Source organism: Mirounga leonina, unplaced genomic scaffold (assembly GCF_011800145.1).
Source record: "Mirounga leonina isolate KUSES-001 unplaced genomic scaffold, KU_Mleo_1.0 Mir_101595, whole genome shotgun sequence".
Classification (NCBI taxonomy): Eukaryota; Metazoa; Chordata; class Mammalia; order Carnivora; family Phocidae; genus Mirounga; species Mirounga leonina.
The window spans coordinates 1,655,662-1,676,250 of NW_023270158.1; the positions used below are offsets into that span (position 1 = coordinate 1,655,662).

The window sequence follows — 20,589 nt, forward strand, 5'->3', positions numbered from 1 at the left end:
TCATTACCTCTTTTTCTGTTCTCTTATTTACAATTTTCAACACTCCCTTCTTTTACTATCTCCTCTAAAAGGTTAAAATGGCAGGAGATTATCCCTGTTTCTCCCATTTTGAATTACAATTCAAAGGCACAATTTATTAAATATATGGAACATCATAGCTACTATAGATTAGAAACAGATTTATATAATCTACCATCCATGGAACAAAATATTGCCAGCTAGACTATTAGTAATTCCTAATATTGGACTCAAGAGAGATCATATAGGATCATCATCCAGGAATCTCTACTAACTAGTAACAAAGTTCCACCTTTATCAGTATACTATAGTAATACACTTAATTGGGTAATTTTCCAAACATCTCAAACAAATGCTAAATTGGATTCCCAGGCCAGAGACCCTAAAAGGCAAGATGGATCTAGAAAAAGTCAATCTAATAGCAAGACCAGGATGTTGGCACCAAAGGAAGGGGGCAACATAAGTACATGAAGAATATTCCAATGAACTCATGTTTTAAACAATAAAATTCAGTAGAGGTAAGGCCTAATAGAGGCCTATGCTTAAATTTTATTTATTTATTTTTAAAGATTTTATTTATTTATTTATTTATTTGAGAGAGAACGAGCACAAGCAGGGAGGAGGGGCAGAGGGAAAAGGAGAAGCAGACTCCTCACTGAGCAGGGAGCCCTGGGATCATGACCTGAGCCGAAGGCAGACACTTAACTGACTAAGTGCCCCCTGCTTAAATTTTAAAGGAAGGTGTATCCACTATAAAAATATGTGATAAGTGACTTCAGGCTGAAACATAGCCTACATGTAAAAGACCAAAAGGGACCCAAGAGACAGTGTGACATGGCTTCCAAAACACAAATGTGATCTTAAGGTAAATAAATAGAATTATAGTGTCTAGAACAAAGGAAGGCATGGTACCAGTTTTGCTCTATATTGGCCAAACCTCATCTGGAGTAATGGTTCAGTTCTGAGCATGGTATTTGAAGAGAGACATCAACAAAGCCTAGCTTGTCCAAAGGAGAACAATTAGAAAATTGAGATTTTAAGGAATGGCTAAAAATCTGTATTTCACTGGAAAGAAGCAAAGAGTGTATACATGATGGTAACAATAATACCCTCTAAAATATATCGATTATATACTCTTGTGCCAAGTACTATGCTGTGCCTTATACAATGGTTGTTTAAAAGATCCAGAAGGCCATCTTATAGAAGAAGAATGGACATATTCTGGGTAACCTCATATCATGGAATTAGATGTAATGAGTGCAAGGCATTAGAGGGGTGTTGATTCAGTCCCACATAAGGTAGAACTTGCTTATAATTGGTGCCACATAGCAATAGATTAGCCTACCTTGGAAGGAAGAAAGAGCCACATCACACCAGATAGGTTTAAGCAGAAACTGAATTACTAAAGAAAGCCTACCAAAGACATTGTAGAGAGTATTTACATATTGCCTTGGAGTAAAAGTCTCCACAGTTCCTTTGTCCATATTCTCTCCTGCTGAGAGAGAGCTTTGGCTCTTGAGAAGAATTAGCCACCAGCAACTTAGCTTGGTAGGAATGCTATGTACGCATGACAGGAACTTTCCAAACACGTATATATCTTATTTGGCTTCAGCTTCTAGGGAGTGGTAGAGGGGAAGGAAGGATGGCCACTCTCTGGAAGGAAATTAGGCAATTCAGTAAAGGGCTCCAGGACTTTCATGGCCTATAAAGGCTCTGTGGCAGGATAGAAAGTTCTTGGAAGACTGAGTCTCCTCTTAAGCTAGGCATTTGTCTTCATGGCAAAGACTTCATTCAAAACCCATATAATTCCAAAGCACATACTTTGCAGTGAAAGTAATTGGTGCAGTTTAGAATAAACTTATGAAACTTTCACTCAAGCTATACCTTAATTCTAGAAAGCCTTTCTCTCACCCCTGACCACCCCCAGCCTACCAAGCTTCATTCCTCTGACAATATAATACTAAAATGCCAAACTCCACCTCAAGAGCTTAGCCAATCAATTTAAATTATAAAACTTATTTTCCCCATTTCCGCTCTCATTTGAACTTGGAGTTCTTTCTCTAGTTATCTTAAATAACCCCTTTATCCTTTGGACTGTGGCCAAATAATAACCCTTTATGTGTAAAATAAAGTAATGCAATGAAGAACAATTTTAAATGGCTTTTATGTCAAAGAAAGTGCTGGCAAAATGTGATTTCGATAATGTTACTAACTTCATTCACAAAATTTTCCAAAAGTTCTATGTTGGGCCTCATTAAAAAAAAAAAAAAAAAAAAAGGTTATTGGTGAAAATAACAGAGAACAAACTACACAAAGAGTTCCTGGAGTTTCTTACCAAGCAAATGGGCCGGGAGGCATCCAGTTGGGCTGATATGGGAAGGGTAGGTGTCCATCAGCTTTGCCCTCACATAAGCATGAAGATGTTCATACAATGGTTGAATCTGAAAGGCCCAGGAAGAAAATTTAAGACCAAGAGTAGTCTACTCCAATTTCCAATCCCCAACACTAAAGATAGGAGCCTCTTTAGGCAAGTAGAATTTCCCTAAATTCTAATTTCTTCTCCTCTCAAATACTCTGGAGAGTTTGAAAGCATCTCTTCTTCCCAGATATTAATGATGACTAGTTCTACTGCTTAAAACAATTAACACACCTGGAGGAATACAGGTCCCAAAATGAAAGCAGATGCAAAAAATATTCATTTTAAAGATGTTACCTACTTCCTTTGTCTTTAAATTGAAGTACATTTACAGCCCATAAAATTCGCCCATTTTTAAATGTACAGTTTCCTGAGTTTTAGTAAATTTATACTGTTGGACAAAACTCTTGTCCCCATTTGCAGTCAATTCCAGTCCCACCCCCAGCCCCAGGTCATCACTGAACTGATTGCTATTTCTACAATTTTGTCTATCCTGGAAATTTCACATAAATGAAATCATAAAGTATGTGACCTTTTGTATCTGGCTTCTTTCACTCAGGATGATTTTTAGGTTCATCCATGTTACTGATGTATCAGTAGTTCATTCTTTTTACTACTGAGTAGTGTTTCATTGTATGAATACATCTGAGTTTGCTTCATTTAGTATCTCATGGATACAACTCACCAGTTAAGGACAACTAGGTTGTTCCCAGTTTGGGGCTATTATGAATAATGCTTCTATGAACTTGCATGTGTGAGTCTTTGTATGGATCTATATTTTCATTTCTCTCATATAGATACCTAAGAGTGGAATACCTTAGTCACATGATAAGTGCATGTTTAACTTTTTAAGAAACCGCCAAACCGCTTTCCCCAGCAGCTGCGCCATTTTGCATTTCTGTTGGCAGTGTCTCCACACCCACACCAGCACCTGCTTTTTTAACCAAAACCATTCTGGCGTGTGTGTGGTGAGGTTTTTTTTAAGATTATTTATTTATTTATTTGAGAGAGACAGAGCATGAGCGGCCGGGGAGGAGGGGTGGGGACAGAGGGAGAGGGAGAAAGACGAACAGACTCCCCACTGAGCAGGGAGCCCAACGAGGGGCTCCATCCCAGGACCCTGGGATCATGACCTGAGCCAAAGGCAGAAGCTTAAGCAACTGAGCCACCCAGGCGCCCCTCTCCAACTTCCATTTTTGATGGCTCTGCCTAACTAAGGCTATGACAGAGTCGGTCTACATAAGAAGTTTGAAGTCTAAAAGACCATTCCTCCCTGTAATCTTTCCTTCTTATAATCTTGCTCTTGGTAATTGCTGGTGAGTTCAGTGGCTGGAAAGGGGAGGAAAGCAGAGCAGTTCTGATCATCCATAGCGGTTGCCCTATTATTCTTTAAAATCTTTTCAAGCTCTAATATTCCATAACTCTGAGGCCTGGGAATAGCTGACGAGTGTGGTAAGAAGAAGCCAGAATGCTTTTGGTCATTGCCCCTTCCTCCCATGCACTGCCCTACATCGGTCCCCTGGTTACCTGGGTGAAGGTCTGTTCCACATCTTTAATCAACTGGTCGCGGCTATAGTTATAGCCATTTGTCCACTCCTCTTCATAATCTCCTCTCCAATAATCCCCATAGTCCTCATAATCTGTTTTTAAAAAGGAGAAGTAAGAGAACGTAAGGGAAAGAAAGAGATGAGGCGCTGTATACATCGAATAACCTTGCTGGGAGGTTAAAAAATCCAAAGATCTGTCACATTTTTACTGCCCTTCTAAGTGATAGGGCAGTATCCCTCAAAGGGATGAAACGAATAATAATGCTAGCTAGTGTCTGTCAAGCACTTGCTCTCTGCCAGAAATTTTAACGCATTATCTCATCTAATAAGCACAAAAACTCTACAAGATTGACATTATCAAAGTCCCCACCATGCAGATTAGCAGGCTGTTCTTAGACAGTGAAATCATTTGTCCAGGGTTACCCCACTGGTAAGGGGCAAAGGCACACTGCGAGTCCCCTAACCCTTGGTCTCTACCTTCTCCAGACTTCAGTTTGTAGCTTTGGCTTTCTACCATGTGATTGGATTTGAGTTTTTAAATTCTCCTTTTGTTCAGGGCCTTATATTTTCACATCTAACTCATCTTAGACCTTGCCACAGGGGCCCTGTGTTTGTTTGCAAATTCCATGTCGGCACAGAACATCTCTCTGCGCTTCATGCAGTATCTATGCATCAGCAAACACAAGCTTGCATTAGGATGTTAGCCGATAACGTTTGCAAATCTGTTCTGATAATGTTTACTTTTACATGCACACTGGCAATGGATGATCAGAAGGAAGAGAGAACGAACTCTTTGGATGGAAGGATATGGTGATGAGCTACTGTCTCCAGTTTGCCTGTGGCTTGAGAATATCAGTTTAAGTGGCAGTGAAAGACATTTAGAAACAACAGGTGAAAAAAAAAATTTCTTCCTTCCTCAACCCCAGGGGGCAGTGAATCACCAAAGCATAACGTTACTCATAATGCCATAGCTTCAGCTCATTATTCAGGCAGGAGAATAAGTTAGGAGATATGGAAATTCTGCCCCATGTTAAGAGTTTTATGACCACACGATCTGAGTTATAATTACAACTGCAGAACAGAATGGATTTCCAGCCTAAATTAATCTGATTTTATTTTCTTTCTGGGACACCATCTTGAGTTAAAGACACAAATGGCCTTTGAGAATAAACTGTGGCCAGATAGGAGTTTAGGTGAGAGACAGTGTCTCTGTCTCCCATCCTGTCGAAGAACTAGAATCCCTACTCAATCTCCAGGCTACCTCAGGTTCCTGATACATCCCCAGACAACTGATTTGTTTGACGCCCTGTAGTTCAGTCTCATTTCTGAGCTCTCTAAACTGTAGAATGTCAGTGCACCATTCCCTATTCCCTAGTAGTTTCTTCTTTGAGACACATAACCTGAATTTGTTCAGCAGATGATCATTAATTTAGGGATACTTCTTCTATCAAAGGGCAGCCTTGGTAATTCATGAGAAATAGCCCACAGCCCCATAGAGGGCTTCAGGACCTCTTTAGACCGGCAAACTTACTGTTGGCTCTTGCCATCTCATTTTTCAGGGCCACATACTCTTCATATAATGGCCTCAGCTGCTTGCCAACCTCAGACCTCCAGCCTTCCCAGGCCCAAAGCCTCTCATTGTAGTCTCTGCTGTTTGCCATTATGTCATCCAAACCTGTCATTGCAAAGCACCCAATAGGAAATCAACATACATTTCTAATATTTTTATTTGCAAACAATTATATGAGCTTTACATAATTAAAAGTAAGACTGGCAGACATCAAGGTCATAAGGTTATTAAATGAAATCTCACGATTTATCAATTTCTTCATCCTTGTTATAGTTTCAAAATATTTCTGCAGAGAAAATAAACCATTGAAATCATTTAGCTACTAACTTAATTAAATTCCTTGGAATGCTGCCCCAAAACCCCACACACAGGCACATGCTCTCTCTCTCTCTTTCCCTCAGATAAACAAACAAATAAATAAAATCCTTAAAACTTAAATTTCACAATCATTTCTCAAAATTAATAACCTACCTGGCTCAAGTAATAAGCACTCCTGTGGATTATTTGGGTTACAAGCTTTTCCCGTACTGTAGATAGTGCCCATTGCATTTAGGATTGTGTTCAACTGCAAATTAAACATAACAAACAATGTTTAAACTGGGAAATGTGCTGTATGGAATGCTAAGGTAAAGATGTCCTTTTGACCATGTGATTTTTTTATGCCCTCAAAATACAGCAATTCCCATCTTTGCCAAGTATCCTCCTTTATGTAGGGTAGGAATATCTCTGTTAAATTCCCCCGTATTAACTAACACAGAACCTTAGATAGATACACATAATAAATATATGTGGAGTGACTGAAATAAACAGATCTACCAAAATTCTGGGGACGTTGCTCAGGTACACATGCACGGAGACGGGCATTTGTTGTCTTGTCCAGCATTCTCTGAGTACACATTTACTGAACATCTACTATGTCCTACACTCCGATAACTCTGACATGAACAAGTCACTGGTCCTCAAGTCATGGGACAGTGGGGCCATGAAATCATAATTACATAACCAAGTGACAAGTGGTATAACTGTCATGAAAAAGTGATGTGGCAGTCTGGCGGGGAGTGGATAAATGAAGAACTTGGAGATTCAGGGATGGCTTCAGAGAGGAGGGGGCATTAGCGCTGTGTCTTAGAAGAGAGGTACAAATTAGCCAAGTAGAAAAAGGAGAGAGAAGGCAGAAGCTAAAAGGTGGATGGAGGTTGGGAAAGAGCAGGCATTTTCCAGAAATGATGACACGTTGAAGGAAACTGGCATAGTGATGCTGACTGAGGGAAGTGGGGGATGTAAGGATGGAGAGGTCAGCAGGAGCCAGGTCGTGAGGGGCCATCTGTGCCACACTAAAGAGTTTAAACTTTACCCTGTAGGTAAAGGAGAGTAAAGGTAGTAGAGTTAAGCAGTGCTACTCAAAGTATGGTCTGTGGACCAGTGCAAGACAGTAAATGGTTTGTTTCTATTCTGTGATAAGTACAGGAATCAAGAGAATAAATGTTTTTTTTAAAAGAGAATAAATGTTTATAAACTTTTAAAAATCATTTGATATTCCCACGACATCTAGGCATGAGAGCAATGAAGTAAACCAAGTATTCATCTGCAATGGATTGGTAATAAAAGAAGAAAGGGAATAAGAGAGGGAGAAAAGGAGGGAGGGAGGGGGAAGGGAAGGGTAGGCTAGGGAAGGGAAGGGAAAGGAAGGGAAGGGAAGGGGAGGAACTGGTTCTCTTCCACATTTGATTTAAGAAGAACTGGATGAAAGACTCTGTTTCCCTTCTCCTATTCCCTCTTCCATTATTCTTTCATTCTGCTACAAGAGTCATTATCCTAGAACATGAAATAGAGCCCATGCTTAACACTTCAACAAGATCCCATAGTCCAAATGCATCAATCCAAATTCCTTACCATGGCACAAAACTCCTCATGGTCTCTTTGTCTACCTGCTTTTTCAATCTCTCCTCCTTCCTCTCCATTGAACTCATGCATCCTTGAGTCTCCTCTCTTCCCAAACACTCCAAGCTTTTACAGGCATTTCAGCGGTTTTCAACTTTAGCTGCACATTAGAATTACCTGGGATCTTATAAAAATACAGTGTCCAGGTTCCATCTAGCTGTCTAGACTCTAAAAGATCAATGGGCAAGGTTTCACATGGTGTCTTTGTGAAAAACATGGGGAAGCATGGAATGGATAAGATAAAGTGGATTAACAAGGAGTTGGATAATTGGATCCAAAGAATGTGGAATAATAAATATCAACTTGTAGGAAGATATATGCCATATGGTTTTATCTTTGTCCTTATCATTAATTTTTTCTTTTTATAGATGGGGATTACAACAGAGTTCCAGAGGACAAGCAACTGAGAAAGAAGACTTTGATGTTAAATAGTCAAATATTTTAGATTAAAATGTTTTAATAGGTTAGATCAGGGGTCTGTAAACTATGATCTGCAGACCAAATACCGTCTGCTGCCTGTTTTTGTAAAGTTTTATCGGAACACAGCCACACTCATTTGTTTATGTATTAGCTATGCTGATTTCCTGCTGCAACAGCAGTTAACTCATCATGACAGAAACTATATGGCCCACCAAACCCAAGATATTTACTATCTTTTCTTTTACAGAAAAATATCTGCTGGCTCCCAGGCTAGAGAGATGGGATGAGAGATGTTATTTTAACAGGGCGAATACAGGCTTTCCTAAATTTGAACAAACAACCTAGTTAAGAATAGAATTTTGAAAGCTATCATTTTTTTTTTTAAAGATTTATTTATTTGACAGAGAGAGACACAGCGAGAGAGGGAACACAAGCAGGGGGAGTGGGAGAGGGAGAAGCAGGCTTCCCGTGGAGCAGGGATCCCGATGCGGGGCTCGATCCCAGGACCCCGAGATCATGACCTGAGCCGAAGGCAGACGCTCAACGACTGAGCCACCCAGGCGCCCCTGAAAGCTATCATTTTAGAGCAACATTGATGGAAGAGATTTGGAGACTTCATTGACAGTGATGTTGATATGAGCCAACATGGAATTTGACTGTCAAAAAACCCAACCCACACAAACAAAAACCTAATATAGTCCTAGACTGTCTTAATAGATGTAGGGCACAGGAAGCAGACTGTCATATTCCTGTGCACCTTCATGCAGACCGGAACCAACTCAGAGTGCGGTGTTTAGTTTAAGGTTACTGACATAATGAAGACAGCAGCCAGGACTGGTTAGGAAACTTGAAACCACTGTGTAGAGGAAAATTAACAGAGTGAAGGATAGTTAGCCTAGATTAAAATAAAAGGACTCAACTAGTTTAAAAAATATATAGCTGCCCTCATTTATTTAAAAACTATTGTAGGAAAGAGCAATTTGGACCAGGAGGCGGAACAAAGTGGAGGTAAAGCACTTAATGCTCAATGGAGGGAGTATCTCCATCAGTTAGGGGGGCCCACCTATGGAATGGATGTCTTGGAAAGAGATGAATCACCCACCTCTAAAGCAGTCTGAGCTGAGGTTCTTAGCCACTTGTTAAAGACATTGCAGAGAAGAGTCAAAAATGAAAGGGGGAAAGAATTGGACCACATACGGGACTGCTCAAGCTTGGCACTATTAACATTTTGCACCACATAATTTTTTGCCACTGGGGGCTGTCTTGTGCATTGTAGAATGCTTAGCACCATCCCTGGCCTCTACCCACTAGATGCTAATAGCTGCCCCCCTCCTCCAGTTATGACAACCAAGAATGTCTCCAGATATCATCAAATGTCCCTGGGGGGCAAAATCACCCCCAGTTGATCACGACTGACATAGACTAAGCATATTCTTCAGGCTGCCTGGTCCTCAGGAAGGTGACTTCTGTATATGGTATGCGTATATAACACAGTGCCCAGACAACACCAGTTTAACTCTGTGTCCTAACATAATTATTACCAGTGACTTCTTTCACTTGCAAAAGGATTCCAGTTTGGATGACAAATTCTGTGGTCACCCTACCTAGGCACAGAGCTCTTTCTAATGTCAGCATCACTATCATCTTTGCAGATAAAGGAAGCAGCCATGGGGATATTAATGTTTAATGTTTCCCAAATATTTCAGCTCTTGGGGTCAGTGCTAGAATGTTCACATACTCGTTGGCTCTTGTCTACTGAGAGCACTGATGACCCACTGTGCTGAAGGGTCTGCAATTGACGCTTGAGTGTAGAATCCTGAATTTCTTCTAGTGGGTAAGTTTTGGCTTGCTTGGACTGTTCTTCATAAAAGGCAGACCATTTGGTCCCAGCATCATTCTGAAATGACAAAAAATAAAGTTGAAGTCAGAATGGCACTGCTTGAACAGATAGAACAGAAGATACCGTCCAAAAAACATCTGGTGGAATATCTAATATTTCCTGAGTGGTTTAGTTCTCTACTTTGCTGAAGGTCAAGGCTTAGGTTATGAGTGACCAGGCCATTCTTGGTCACTCTCTCTTTCTGGCCCAGTGCCTAGTTTTCCCAAGGGTCCTATCCCCTGAACTGGAAATGAATTCTCACAGATAATTCACATTGTGGGGCCCTGGAATTTATGGCCTTAGCACTATGACGTGGGTGAGTTAATCAAGGATTTGAGGATGAATGCTCTAAAGGGAGGGCCCAGTAAAGCTCAGAGCAAACTTAATGGGGATACAGCCCCTCATGACAATTGGAACCATAAGAAATGAGAAACAGTTTGCAGTGAGCTCCATAATGCCACGACTTACCAGAGATTCTGATCTTAAATTATGTTCCCCAAAGAAGGTTGCCCAGGATATGGCCACTTGGTAGCCATGGTGATTTTCTAACAGCAAAAGAAACCAACAAACAGGGGATGATGCCAGAACTCACCTGCCCCCTATCTTGAACATCAGTATAGGCAAGTGGATCTCCAGACTCCTCTAGTACAGTCTTTTCTCAATGTACAAACTCATTTCCATTTATCAAAGATGAAAATGAGCTATTACTTTGTACACTGTACTTCTCTAGACTATATAAAAGAGGTAGCATATGAGACAAGTAAGAACTCCATTCTTGGGACGCCTGGGTGGCTCAGTCAGTTAAGTGTCTGCCTTCGGCTCAAGTCATGATCCCAGGGTCCTGGGATAGAGTCCCACATGGGGCTCCTTGCTCAGCGGGGAACCTGCATCTTCCTCTCCCTCTGCCTGCCGCTCCCCCTGCTTGTGCACTCTCTCTGACAAATAAATAAAATCTTAAAAACAAAAAAGAACTCCATTCTTGTAGTCAGACACCTCTGACTAGCTGTGTGACTTTAGACAAATTACTTACCTTCTCTGAGTCAGTTACCTTATCTGTAAAATGAGAGTAATAATAGGACTTACCTCAAAGGGTTGTTGTAAGGATGAGAAGAATTAACAAATAATAAAATGTTTATCACAGTATCTGATACATCCTAAACATTCAAAAAAGTTAGCTATTTTATAATTTATAGAAAAAATTTCTTTGTCCTTAAGTTGCTTACAGTTTTATAAGCAGGTATGACCTTATAAGATAAGGTATGCATCATGAATGTTTCATTAATGAAATATAAGAGCATATGATAATGTATAAACTTTGAGTGGTCAGTTCCTGCTATAGGAAAAGAAAGACTCATGCGGGCAACTAGATTTGGCCAAGCCCTCATGGAGAAGACCCTAAAGTAGGTAGGAGTTGGATGGATGTAGAGTACTTTGTAGAATAATTTACTTCATTTGATCTTCCTACTCCCATGAGATAGAAAATCATTCTGTCTCCATTATTCATATCTGCATAAAGGGGCTGAGAGAAAAAGTGGTTATGGCAATCAACTGACAGCATCTGGATCCTGGATCCTGTGGTAGATAAACTCTAAGATGGATCCCATGATCCTTACCTCCGGGTGGTACACATTTGTATGATCTCCTCCCCCTTGAGTGTGAGCAGGAGCCATGATTCACTTCTAGCCAGTGGCATATACCAACAGTGACAGGATGTACATATTTATGTTATAAAAGAATCTTATTTTTATCTTGCTTAAACTTTGTCTCTCTTGCTGACTTTGATGCAGCAAGATGCCATGTTGTGAATGACCCTTTGGAAAGGGCCACGTGTTGAGGAATTGAGGATGGCCTCTGGTTGATATCCTGTAAGAAACTAAGGACCTCAGTCCAGCAGCACACAAGGATCTGGATGCTTACCACTAACCACATTAGCTTGGAAGTGGATTCATCCCCAGTCAAGCCTCAGCTGAGACCACAGTGCTAGCCAGGACCTTGATTGCAACTTTAGAAGACTCAGAAATGGAAGATGCAGCTAAGCTGTGCCTGGACTCCTGACCCACCGAAGCTGTGGGATAATAAATGTGTGTTATTTTAAGCTGTTAAGCTTGTGGTAGTTTTTTTTTTTTTTAAGATTTTATTTATTTATTCATGAGAGACAGAGGCAGAGGGAGAAGCAGGCTCCCTGCGGAGCAGAGAGCCCGATGCGGGACTCGATCCCAGGACCCCGGGATCATGACCTGAGCCGAAGGCAGACGCCTAACCGACTGAGCCACCCAGGTGTCCCAGCTTGTGGTAGTTTTTAACACAACAGATAATTAGTACCAATCCCAAAGGCAGGGCTTCAGGCAGGACTGCACTTTCCAGGCCAAGGAATTTGACTATTATTCTTTGAATTCTAGGGAATCACTTTGGGGCTCCAAGCAGGTACATGACATGATGGGAATGGTGTGTGGTCATGACAACAATGGATCAGACAAGAGATGAAAATAGTGGCAGTAAAAATGGAAAATGATTTCTCTCTTTATTGAGCACATACAAGCCCTCAGGAACTACTTCTCAATTAATCTTCACAATCTTGTGAGGTAGCTGTGATTGTCTCCACTTCACAAATGAGGGAACTGAGGCACAGAGAGGGTAAGTAGCCTTTCCTAGGTCACACAGCTAGTAATTTGAAAGAACCAGAGTGCCAACCCAGATATGTTTACCTCCAAAGCTAACGCTCCTAACCGTTGACTATAGATGGTATTCAACACATTCTGTTCTTCTCTGTAACACACGAGTGGGAAGTAGTGAGCTATGGAAAGAAGACTTTGGTCTATGGCACAGACTCGTCTATGCAACCCACCACTTATCTCTAAATCCCTGTCCTTCTTCACCCAATCCAGGATGATTTACTGTCAAGCAAAATTTCTGGTAAAACTTTGATACCAAATTACAAGAATGATTTCGTTCTCAGTCTCCTCTGGAAACAACTCACAATCCCCCAAAGGGCCCAGTCTTAGAACATTTTTAAATTATACTGCATATAGGTACTTTGAAGGTATCTGTTTATTATTTATTCAATTTATTTCCACACCTATAAAATAACTCAGGGGTGAAACCTGGGTTTGATAAAATCTCTAGATCAGGGCTCTGTCCACCATCTGATTTTGTAAATAAAGTTTTATTACAACATAGTCAAACTCATTTATGTATTGTCTATGGCTGCCTTCGCCCTACAACGGCAGAGTTGAACAGAGGCCATAGAGCCCACAAAGCCCGAAATATTCACCGTCTGGCCTTTTACAGAAAAAGTGCTCTGCCCTCTTCCCTAGATCTATACATTTACAGGAAATGCAGGGGACAAAAGAGCATGTTAAGCAATATTTAGGGGGCACAATCAGCAAGTCCAAGAAGTGGGAGTTTCTACAGGACCCAAAATTTAATTCTTTGGCAAATAAATTTCAAAAAAAAAAAAGTGAGGGAGGGACTCTGTAGATTAAAAGAGAGCTAAAGTACATCATTCAAAACAATTGGAAGGAGAGGACCTTGTTAGATCTTGATTCAAACAAAACAGCTGAAATTGAAAAAGAAATAGGGTGCATTTGAATGCTGACTAGATATTTGACGACACGAAGAAGTTATTAAGTTTTTGGCATGGTACTGTTATTAAGGTTGTTTTAAAAGTACTTTGAGAGCGAGAAGGTGCAATACACACATAAAAGTACATCATATTTTGGATTTCCTTCAAAATATTCCAGTAAGTGTGGGGTTGAGTAGAAAACTAAAACAAGATTGGCCAAAGTGTTAATAATTTGTAAACTGGGCAATGGATATGAGGAAATTCAATATACTCATCTCTCTTCTTTTATACATGTTTGAAAATTTTTATGATAAAAAATAAAGAAAAATCATACGACGGAATACTATTTGGCAACAAAATGGAATGAAGTAATGCTACATGCTACAATGTGCAAAGTGAAAGAAGCCAATCACAAGAGACCATGTACTGTATGATTGCATTTATATGAAATGTTCAAAGCAGGCAAACCTATGGAGACAGAAAGTAGACGAGTGGTTGCTTAGGGCTAAGAGCTGGGAGGAAGAGTGATAACTGACAGGCATGTGGTTTCTTTCTGGGGATGAAGATGTTCTAAAATTAGATGGTGGTGAAGGCTGTACAATTCTGCAAATATACTAAAAAGCATTGCATCGTATACTTTAAATTGGAGAAGTTCATGGTGCATAAATTATGTCTCAGTAAAGCGGTCGTTAAAAGCTCTCTATAGTAAAAGCAAAGAAAAAAACCTCAGCTTATCCCCCAGGCCCTATAACTAGGTCTGAAACCCCACGAAACTGCTCCAAACCAAAGGAGTTAGCCAAAATTAGCTTCATGCTCTTTTACCCAGCTGCCTGCCCTTACGCCAAGCAGCAGCGGCGGCTCCTGACCACCGGACTACCCTCCCTGCACGTAGCCGGCGGCCCCCTGCTTCCTTTTTGCATTCTAATATTTTCACTTTCCTTCAAAGGGTCCATGCTTTCTGCAGCTTGGCCACACTTTGTGATTTATGCCCTTTCCTCTCTGGCCTTGGCTCTCATCAACCACTGCAATCCAAAAGTAATAACACCTAATGATCCAGAGATGCTATCAACAACCATCACTCCGTCTCGCTCGATAACATGCCTTCTCAGCAAAGGGCACTCAGCAGAACTGTTACATGTCTCTTCAGCAGTTGTAACTCCCTCCCACACTCAGAGCAGTAAGACGGTGCTGTTCTCCCATGCTCACAAGCATCGAGCACCGTTCTGTGGGCTTTGGGTATGAATTCGGGCTTCACAGCCACCCTCCAAGGCAGACAGGAGCGGGATGCTCTTTTACACAGGTGAGATAATGAAGGTGCAGAGAGGTTAATTGACCAGCTGAAGCTCACCCAGCTGGAAAGTGCTGGAGCCGGGATCCGGACCTCGGCAGTCTGGCTCCAGAGTCCTGAGGCATGAAGCTGGTACACCTTCACCAGCGCCTACGGGACCATTCAGCTGAGAATGGAAACAAATGCATGGTACACTCTAGGTACCTCCAACAGAGATCAAATAAAAAGTGAGGAAAAACCAACAATAAAGAGATCAGGAAAGGTAAGACCAAAAAATAGGAGACAAGAAACAAATGACCTCCTATGACCACACCGGGCTGTCAAAATCTCCAGGATTTCCTTGAGCATTAGAAAAATGGAAAACCTTCTCTTGGGGTATTTCAAATAAGGTGGTAGGTCTCAGGTTGGATCTGTCCCATGAGTGGCAGTAATTTAAACACGCAACCTACTCAACATTTGAAAAAATATCTGAACTACATTTTTGAAGGAATGTATTGCTATACAAGTGTCACAAAATCTTTTCTTAAGTAATGTTGCTCAATTTCCAGCACAAATGTGTAAGGACACAGCTTTGGGATCGGTGAGAGAAGAAATTCCTAAATCCTTGCCCTCGTCAAAGCATCTGGCTTTCCCAGAGCATTCTGAGATTTGTCAAAACTGGCTTAGTTACGGTTTTTCTGCGAGGGCTCTGGATGGATTCTGTGACCTTTGGAAGTCCCTTAGAGCTCCATGACAATGAAGGAAGGAACACCCAAATCCAGTCTCCAGACCCACGGTTACTTTAATTACTAGCTAGCTTTTTCACTAAGCCTCCAATTGCATTTTCCAGTTAATGTATCATTTCAGAGAGTCTTTAGATATTCCTGTTGACATTGTAGGCTTGGGAAAATTATTAACTCAATAACTTATGGCATTTCCGTGAAATGCTTTGAAACCCTGATTATGATGAGAATTATGGTGGCAACTTTACAAAGCATGTTCACTGGTTTCTAAGAATCTGGACTGAGACCAGTGAATTATTTTGTAACAGCTTCCAAATGAGCCCCAAGGTCAATTAAGTTTAGTCATCTGGGACTCCAGAATCAGAAATACTGAAGCAAACATCCAATCTCACAACTCGGAGCATTTCTTTGATTTCCCTTTTCAGTTGTACAGGCAGTAATCTAACCCTTAAGAAGCAACAAATACCCCTAGGTAGCCGTGAAAACTCACCATCTTTTGGATATTCTCGTCGGTAATATTGGTGTTATAATTCCAAGAAGCAAGTGAACTTTGATAAGACAGCTCTTCAGCTTCATAGTTAAACTTCTCCAAAAATTTCTTGACCAGATCCTCAGTGGTGGATTGAGCAGCAGTTAGAGCAGCAAGGCTGAGAAGGAGCCAGGAAGAGCCTAACATCTTTCCCTATGCACCAAGATCCCATCCACTGAACAAATTTCCCTAGAGTAAAACCTCTTCATGAGTTTTTCCTCTCTCATCAGCCTTTGAACTTGGGTTGGGCACTGAGCAGGAAAGATGAAAAAAAAAAAAAAAGATGAAGAAGAAGAAGTAGTAGAAGAAGAAACAGTAAACAGTCTGCTGAACCACCATAAAGTTCATCCTGGAGAGGACAGATATATAAACAGATTTTAGAATGATTTTTTCAAGTAAATCAAATAAACAAATGTTATTCATTAATCCTAGAGAATCATAGCTCTCCTAATATTTTATGGCCAGATCAGAACTTGCACATTTAGTTAATATGTTCCTAAAAAGCTGTTAAAGATACACTGAAGGTGTTATAATTTTACAGGGACCAAAGAAGCCTAGATTTAGGGATCATGGGGGTATTAGTGGTACTTACGTGTTTTCCAGACAGGATTTCATTGAAAGTCAGTTATCTCTCCTTTCTTTTTATTTCAAGCTCATATTCACAGAAAGTCTCTCTCTACTTGGATAACATTTTCCCCTCCTAAATAAATGGCTTTGCCCTTGTCTTGATGGAATTCATTTTTTTTCTGATAAATTTTAATTTCCCTGGCCATTTTTTAAAAGTATAAGGCTACCCTCCACTCCACTCCACAGGTTAACTCACCTGATCTGGCTTGGGTAAACTTAAAAAGGCTCGCTTTCTACTTCTCAGATGACCATGTTGAACACTGGTTCTATGGCCGACTTCACTGTGTGCCTCCTTCCCTCTCACTTACCTGTTCTAAACTCAGTCGAGGTCCCAGGGAAGTAAAAATGACTCTGCATGGTGTGAAATTCAAAGAGTGTCCATGTTACGCTCTGGGTATCCAAAACCATGGGATCATGGCAACACAGAATTCAAAGAGACTTCGGTGATTATCCTGTAGAGTCTCAGGAGCTGGATCAGTGTCCTCATTCCCAGGGTGCAGGTATATCAGAGATAAAAGAGCAGAGCCACTTGAAATGGTAGCGCTCATGGGCCAGCTTGACTGTGATTATGAAACCTTCACCCAGGGAAAATATTTCTTCACCCAGAAAAACAAGTCTTCCAGGTCCAGGTGCAGTAACCAAGCTTTTAAAAAAAAAGTTTTCATGACTTTCCCTTATTCCACAGTTGTTAAATTAGTGTTATTATAGAACAGGAAAAAATAATTCTAAGTAACTGCTCAAGGCGCTTTGCATTATAATATCTCATTTAAGCATTACAACAAACCTAGAGGCAAATTTAAAAAAAAAAAAGATTTATCTATTTATTTCAGAGAGAGAGCACAAGCAGGAGGAGCAGAGGGAGAGGGAGAGAGAGAATCTCCAGCAGACTCTGTGCTGAGTGTGGAGCCCAATGCGGGGCTGGATCTCACTACCCTGAGACACGACCTGAGCCGAAACCAAGAGTCAGACACTTAACCGATGGTGCCACCCAGGTGCTCCTAGAGGTAAATCTTTTTTTTTTTTTAATCGCTATTATACAGATTATGAAATTGAGGCTCAGAGAACTTAAATAAATTGCCAAACCTCATTCAGCTAGTAAGTGGTAGAGCTGGGAATGCCATGTGATTCTAGAGTACAGACCTTTCCGTTGTAGTCAGTAGTCTAAGAGCAATAACAGAGGTATAAATAAATAGCAGCAGAAGGACGTGTGCCTTCAGTGAAGATGACAGATTTGCTTTTGCCACACCAAAAAGAGGCGGATTCTTTTTTTTTTTTTTTAAAGACTTTATTTATTTATTTGACAGAGACACAGGGAGAGAGGGAACACAAGCAGGGGGAGTGGGAGAGGGAGAAGAAGGCTTCCCACTGATCAGAGAGCCTGATGTGGGGCTCGATCCCAGGACCCCAGGATCATGACCTGAGCTAAAGGCAGACGCTTAACGACTGAGCCACCCAGGTGTCCCCAAAAGAGGTGGATTCTTACTCTCCTTAATGTGAATCAAAATATGCGATCCTTCTAAGAAATAAAGTAATTGACAAATTTAAGCAATTATGATAAAGAATGTTAGAAGAAAGCTGACAGGGGGCAGGGGTTGGGGGGAATCAGTGAATTTTCCAAGTTTCAGTCAAGTACAGCACTTCCCACATTTGAGGAAGCCGGGAGCCACCCACTTCTCATAGGCATTAGGAGAAAAATCAGTCAAGAGAAAGGCGAGCAGCAGGTGAGGCTCTGAACAAAGAGTTGGAATGTTACTTTAATAAAAGCTGAAACGAAACTCTACTCAGGTCACTTCCTGAATGAAGCTCTTGGGTTTAGGAAAAAAAAAAAAATGGAAGTAGTCCAGTTTCAGTTCACTGAGGCAGAAAATAAGACTAACATGATCAAATTGAAATGGAGAAAGCAGGATATGAAATCTGAGAGCTAAAAATAGAGGGACAAGGAGCCTGGGATAACAGTGAGGCAGGAAAATTCTGGAAGCCAAGAAAGTTGGAAAAGTCAGAAATAGAAGAACTGTCACAATAATTCTGTCGAACTAGCTCATCATGGCAAGCAGAGACTGGATCGTTGGAATTTTTGGTCACTCTCCACTGAGAGGATACTGCTGTTCTGACAGTGATCTGTCCAAGCCCGTGCTGAGAATGGAAGGACTCCACTAAAGACCCAGGGGATGGGACCCAGAAACACAACTGGCTCAAAGGAATGGGTTGTCTTTGAGAAAGAACAGAGACCCAGAAAAAAAATTAGAAAACTGGAGATGCAGGAAACCTGTTCTACTTTTTCAAAAGGGTTGGAGGGTGAATTTCATAAGTGGTAGAGGGAAGACTTTGATCTTGACACCCGATAAAACTGTAAAATGTAATTTTTTAGGATATGGTTTGCATTTGGGAAATATATAGGTCTCTGGTCCTAAATACATATCTAGGGATTTACTAGGAACGAGTCACATGCTAACTGCCTCATTTCCTTTCTGATAAAAGACTACAATAGTAAGAAAACAAATAGAAAGTATACAGTGTATCTTCCACTTCAGTAAGGGATTTAACAAAATGTAAAATTATACAAGTATATTTAAATGTCCCCGAAACATCTGCTGGTGGGAAGGCAAGCTGGTGCAGCCACCCTGGAAAACACTATGGAGCTTCCTCAAAAAGTTAAAAACAGAACTACCTTACGACCCAGCAGTTGCACTACTAGGTATTTACCCAAAGGATACAAAAATACAGATTCGAAGGGGCACATGCACCCCGATGTTTATATCAGCATTATCAACAATAGCCAAACTACGGAGAGAGCCCCAATGTTCTTCAATTGATGAATGGATAAAGAAGATGTGGTACATATACAATGGAATGTTATTCAACCACAAAAAAGAATGAAATCTTGCCATTTGCAACAACATGGATGGAGCTAGAGTGTATTATGCTAAGCGACAAAAGTCAGTCAGAGAAGGACAAATATCATATGATTTCACTCATGCAGAATTTATGAAACAGATGAACATGGGGGGGGAAGAGAGAGAGAGGCAAACCATAAAACAGACTCTTAACTATAGAGAACAAACTGAGGGTTGCTGGAGGGGAGGTGGGTGGCAGATAGGCTAAATGGGTGATGGGTATTAAGGTTGGCACTTGTTGGGATGAGCACTGGGTGTTATATGTAAACGATAAATCACTAAATTCTACTCCTGAAACCAATACTACACTATATATTAACTAACTATAATTTAAATAAAAAACTGAAACTCAAAAAATAAGAATAAAAAATAAATGTCCCCGAAACAACCACACAGGTACAGGATGCAGCAGTCCTCTGATTAATAACAGTTCGCGTCCAAAACAAGAATCTTGATTCGACAATTATTTATTGGCTGCCTACTATATGCTAGGTGCCATCCTAGTTGTTGGCTATACAGTAATAAGACAGGAAGAGCTCTTGTGGATATCATCTGATATGAGATGGGGTAGAAGAAAGAAACAAACAGCCGATGATCAATGCTATGACTTCACAATAAGCAGGAAAGGAGAGTGGTGAGCGACGGCGTAGGGATGAGAGGGTGACCTCTGAGCAAAGACCTGAAGGAAGGGATGAAAACCATGTGGATATCTGGGGAAGACTGTTCCAGGCAGAGGGAGCAGCGAGTGCAAAGGGTGTAGGCAGGTCTCAAGAACATCAGAGGCCTTTGTGTCTGGAGCCTTGTGCCTAAGGAAAGTGGCAGGAGGTGAAGATGGAGATGAAGCTGGGGGCCACAGCAGGAGGGCTATACAGATGATTGTAGAACTTTGGCTTTTACTCTGAGTAATGTGGGAAGACACTGGAGGGCTTCCAGCAGAGAAGTGATTCAGTCTCATTGCCGAAAAGAGAGCAGACACCAAGGGAGTAAGGGCGGGGGCAGGGAGACCAGTCAGATTGCTACCACAGCAGCCCAGACAAGTTGGGTGAATAAAAAACTTAACACGAGCTGTAACTCCAATTTGGCTGCCAAACAAAAGGAAAATTCACCTCTCACTATGTTAGACTTTGTTAATAGAGGTATTAGATGCAAAATAATTTAGAGCATCAAGTTCATGTC

General features: G+C 40.9%; 1 protein-coding gene across 1 annotated transcript in view; it reads right to left on the reverse strand.

Moving 5' to 3' along the window:
* ACE2 (angiotensin I converting enzyme 2) overlaps positions 1-16,109 on the reverse strand; it is a 37,779-nt gene extending 21,670 nt beyond the window's left edge. Inside the window, exons 1-6 of the mRNA XM_034996559.1 lie at positions 15,854-16,109; positions 9,651-9,809; positions 6,023-6,116; positions 5,513-5,656; positions 3,962-4,074; positions 2,354-2,459 (exon numbers count right to left, since the gene is read on the reverse strand). Of these exons, the coding sequence (XP_034852450.1) occupies positions 2,354-2,459; positions 3,962-4,074; positions 5,513-5,656; positions 6,023-6,116; positions 9,651-9,809; positions 15,854-16,039 (802 nt within the window). The 5' untranslated portion in view covers positions 16,040-16,109. The remainder of the gene's footprint in view (positions 1-2,353; positions 2,460-3,961; positions 4,075-5,512; positions 5,657-6,022; positions 6,117-9,650; positions 9,810-15,853) is intronic.
* Positions 16,110-20,589: the final 4,480 nt, after the last annotated feature.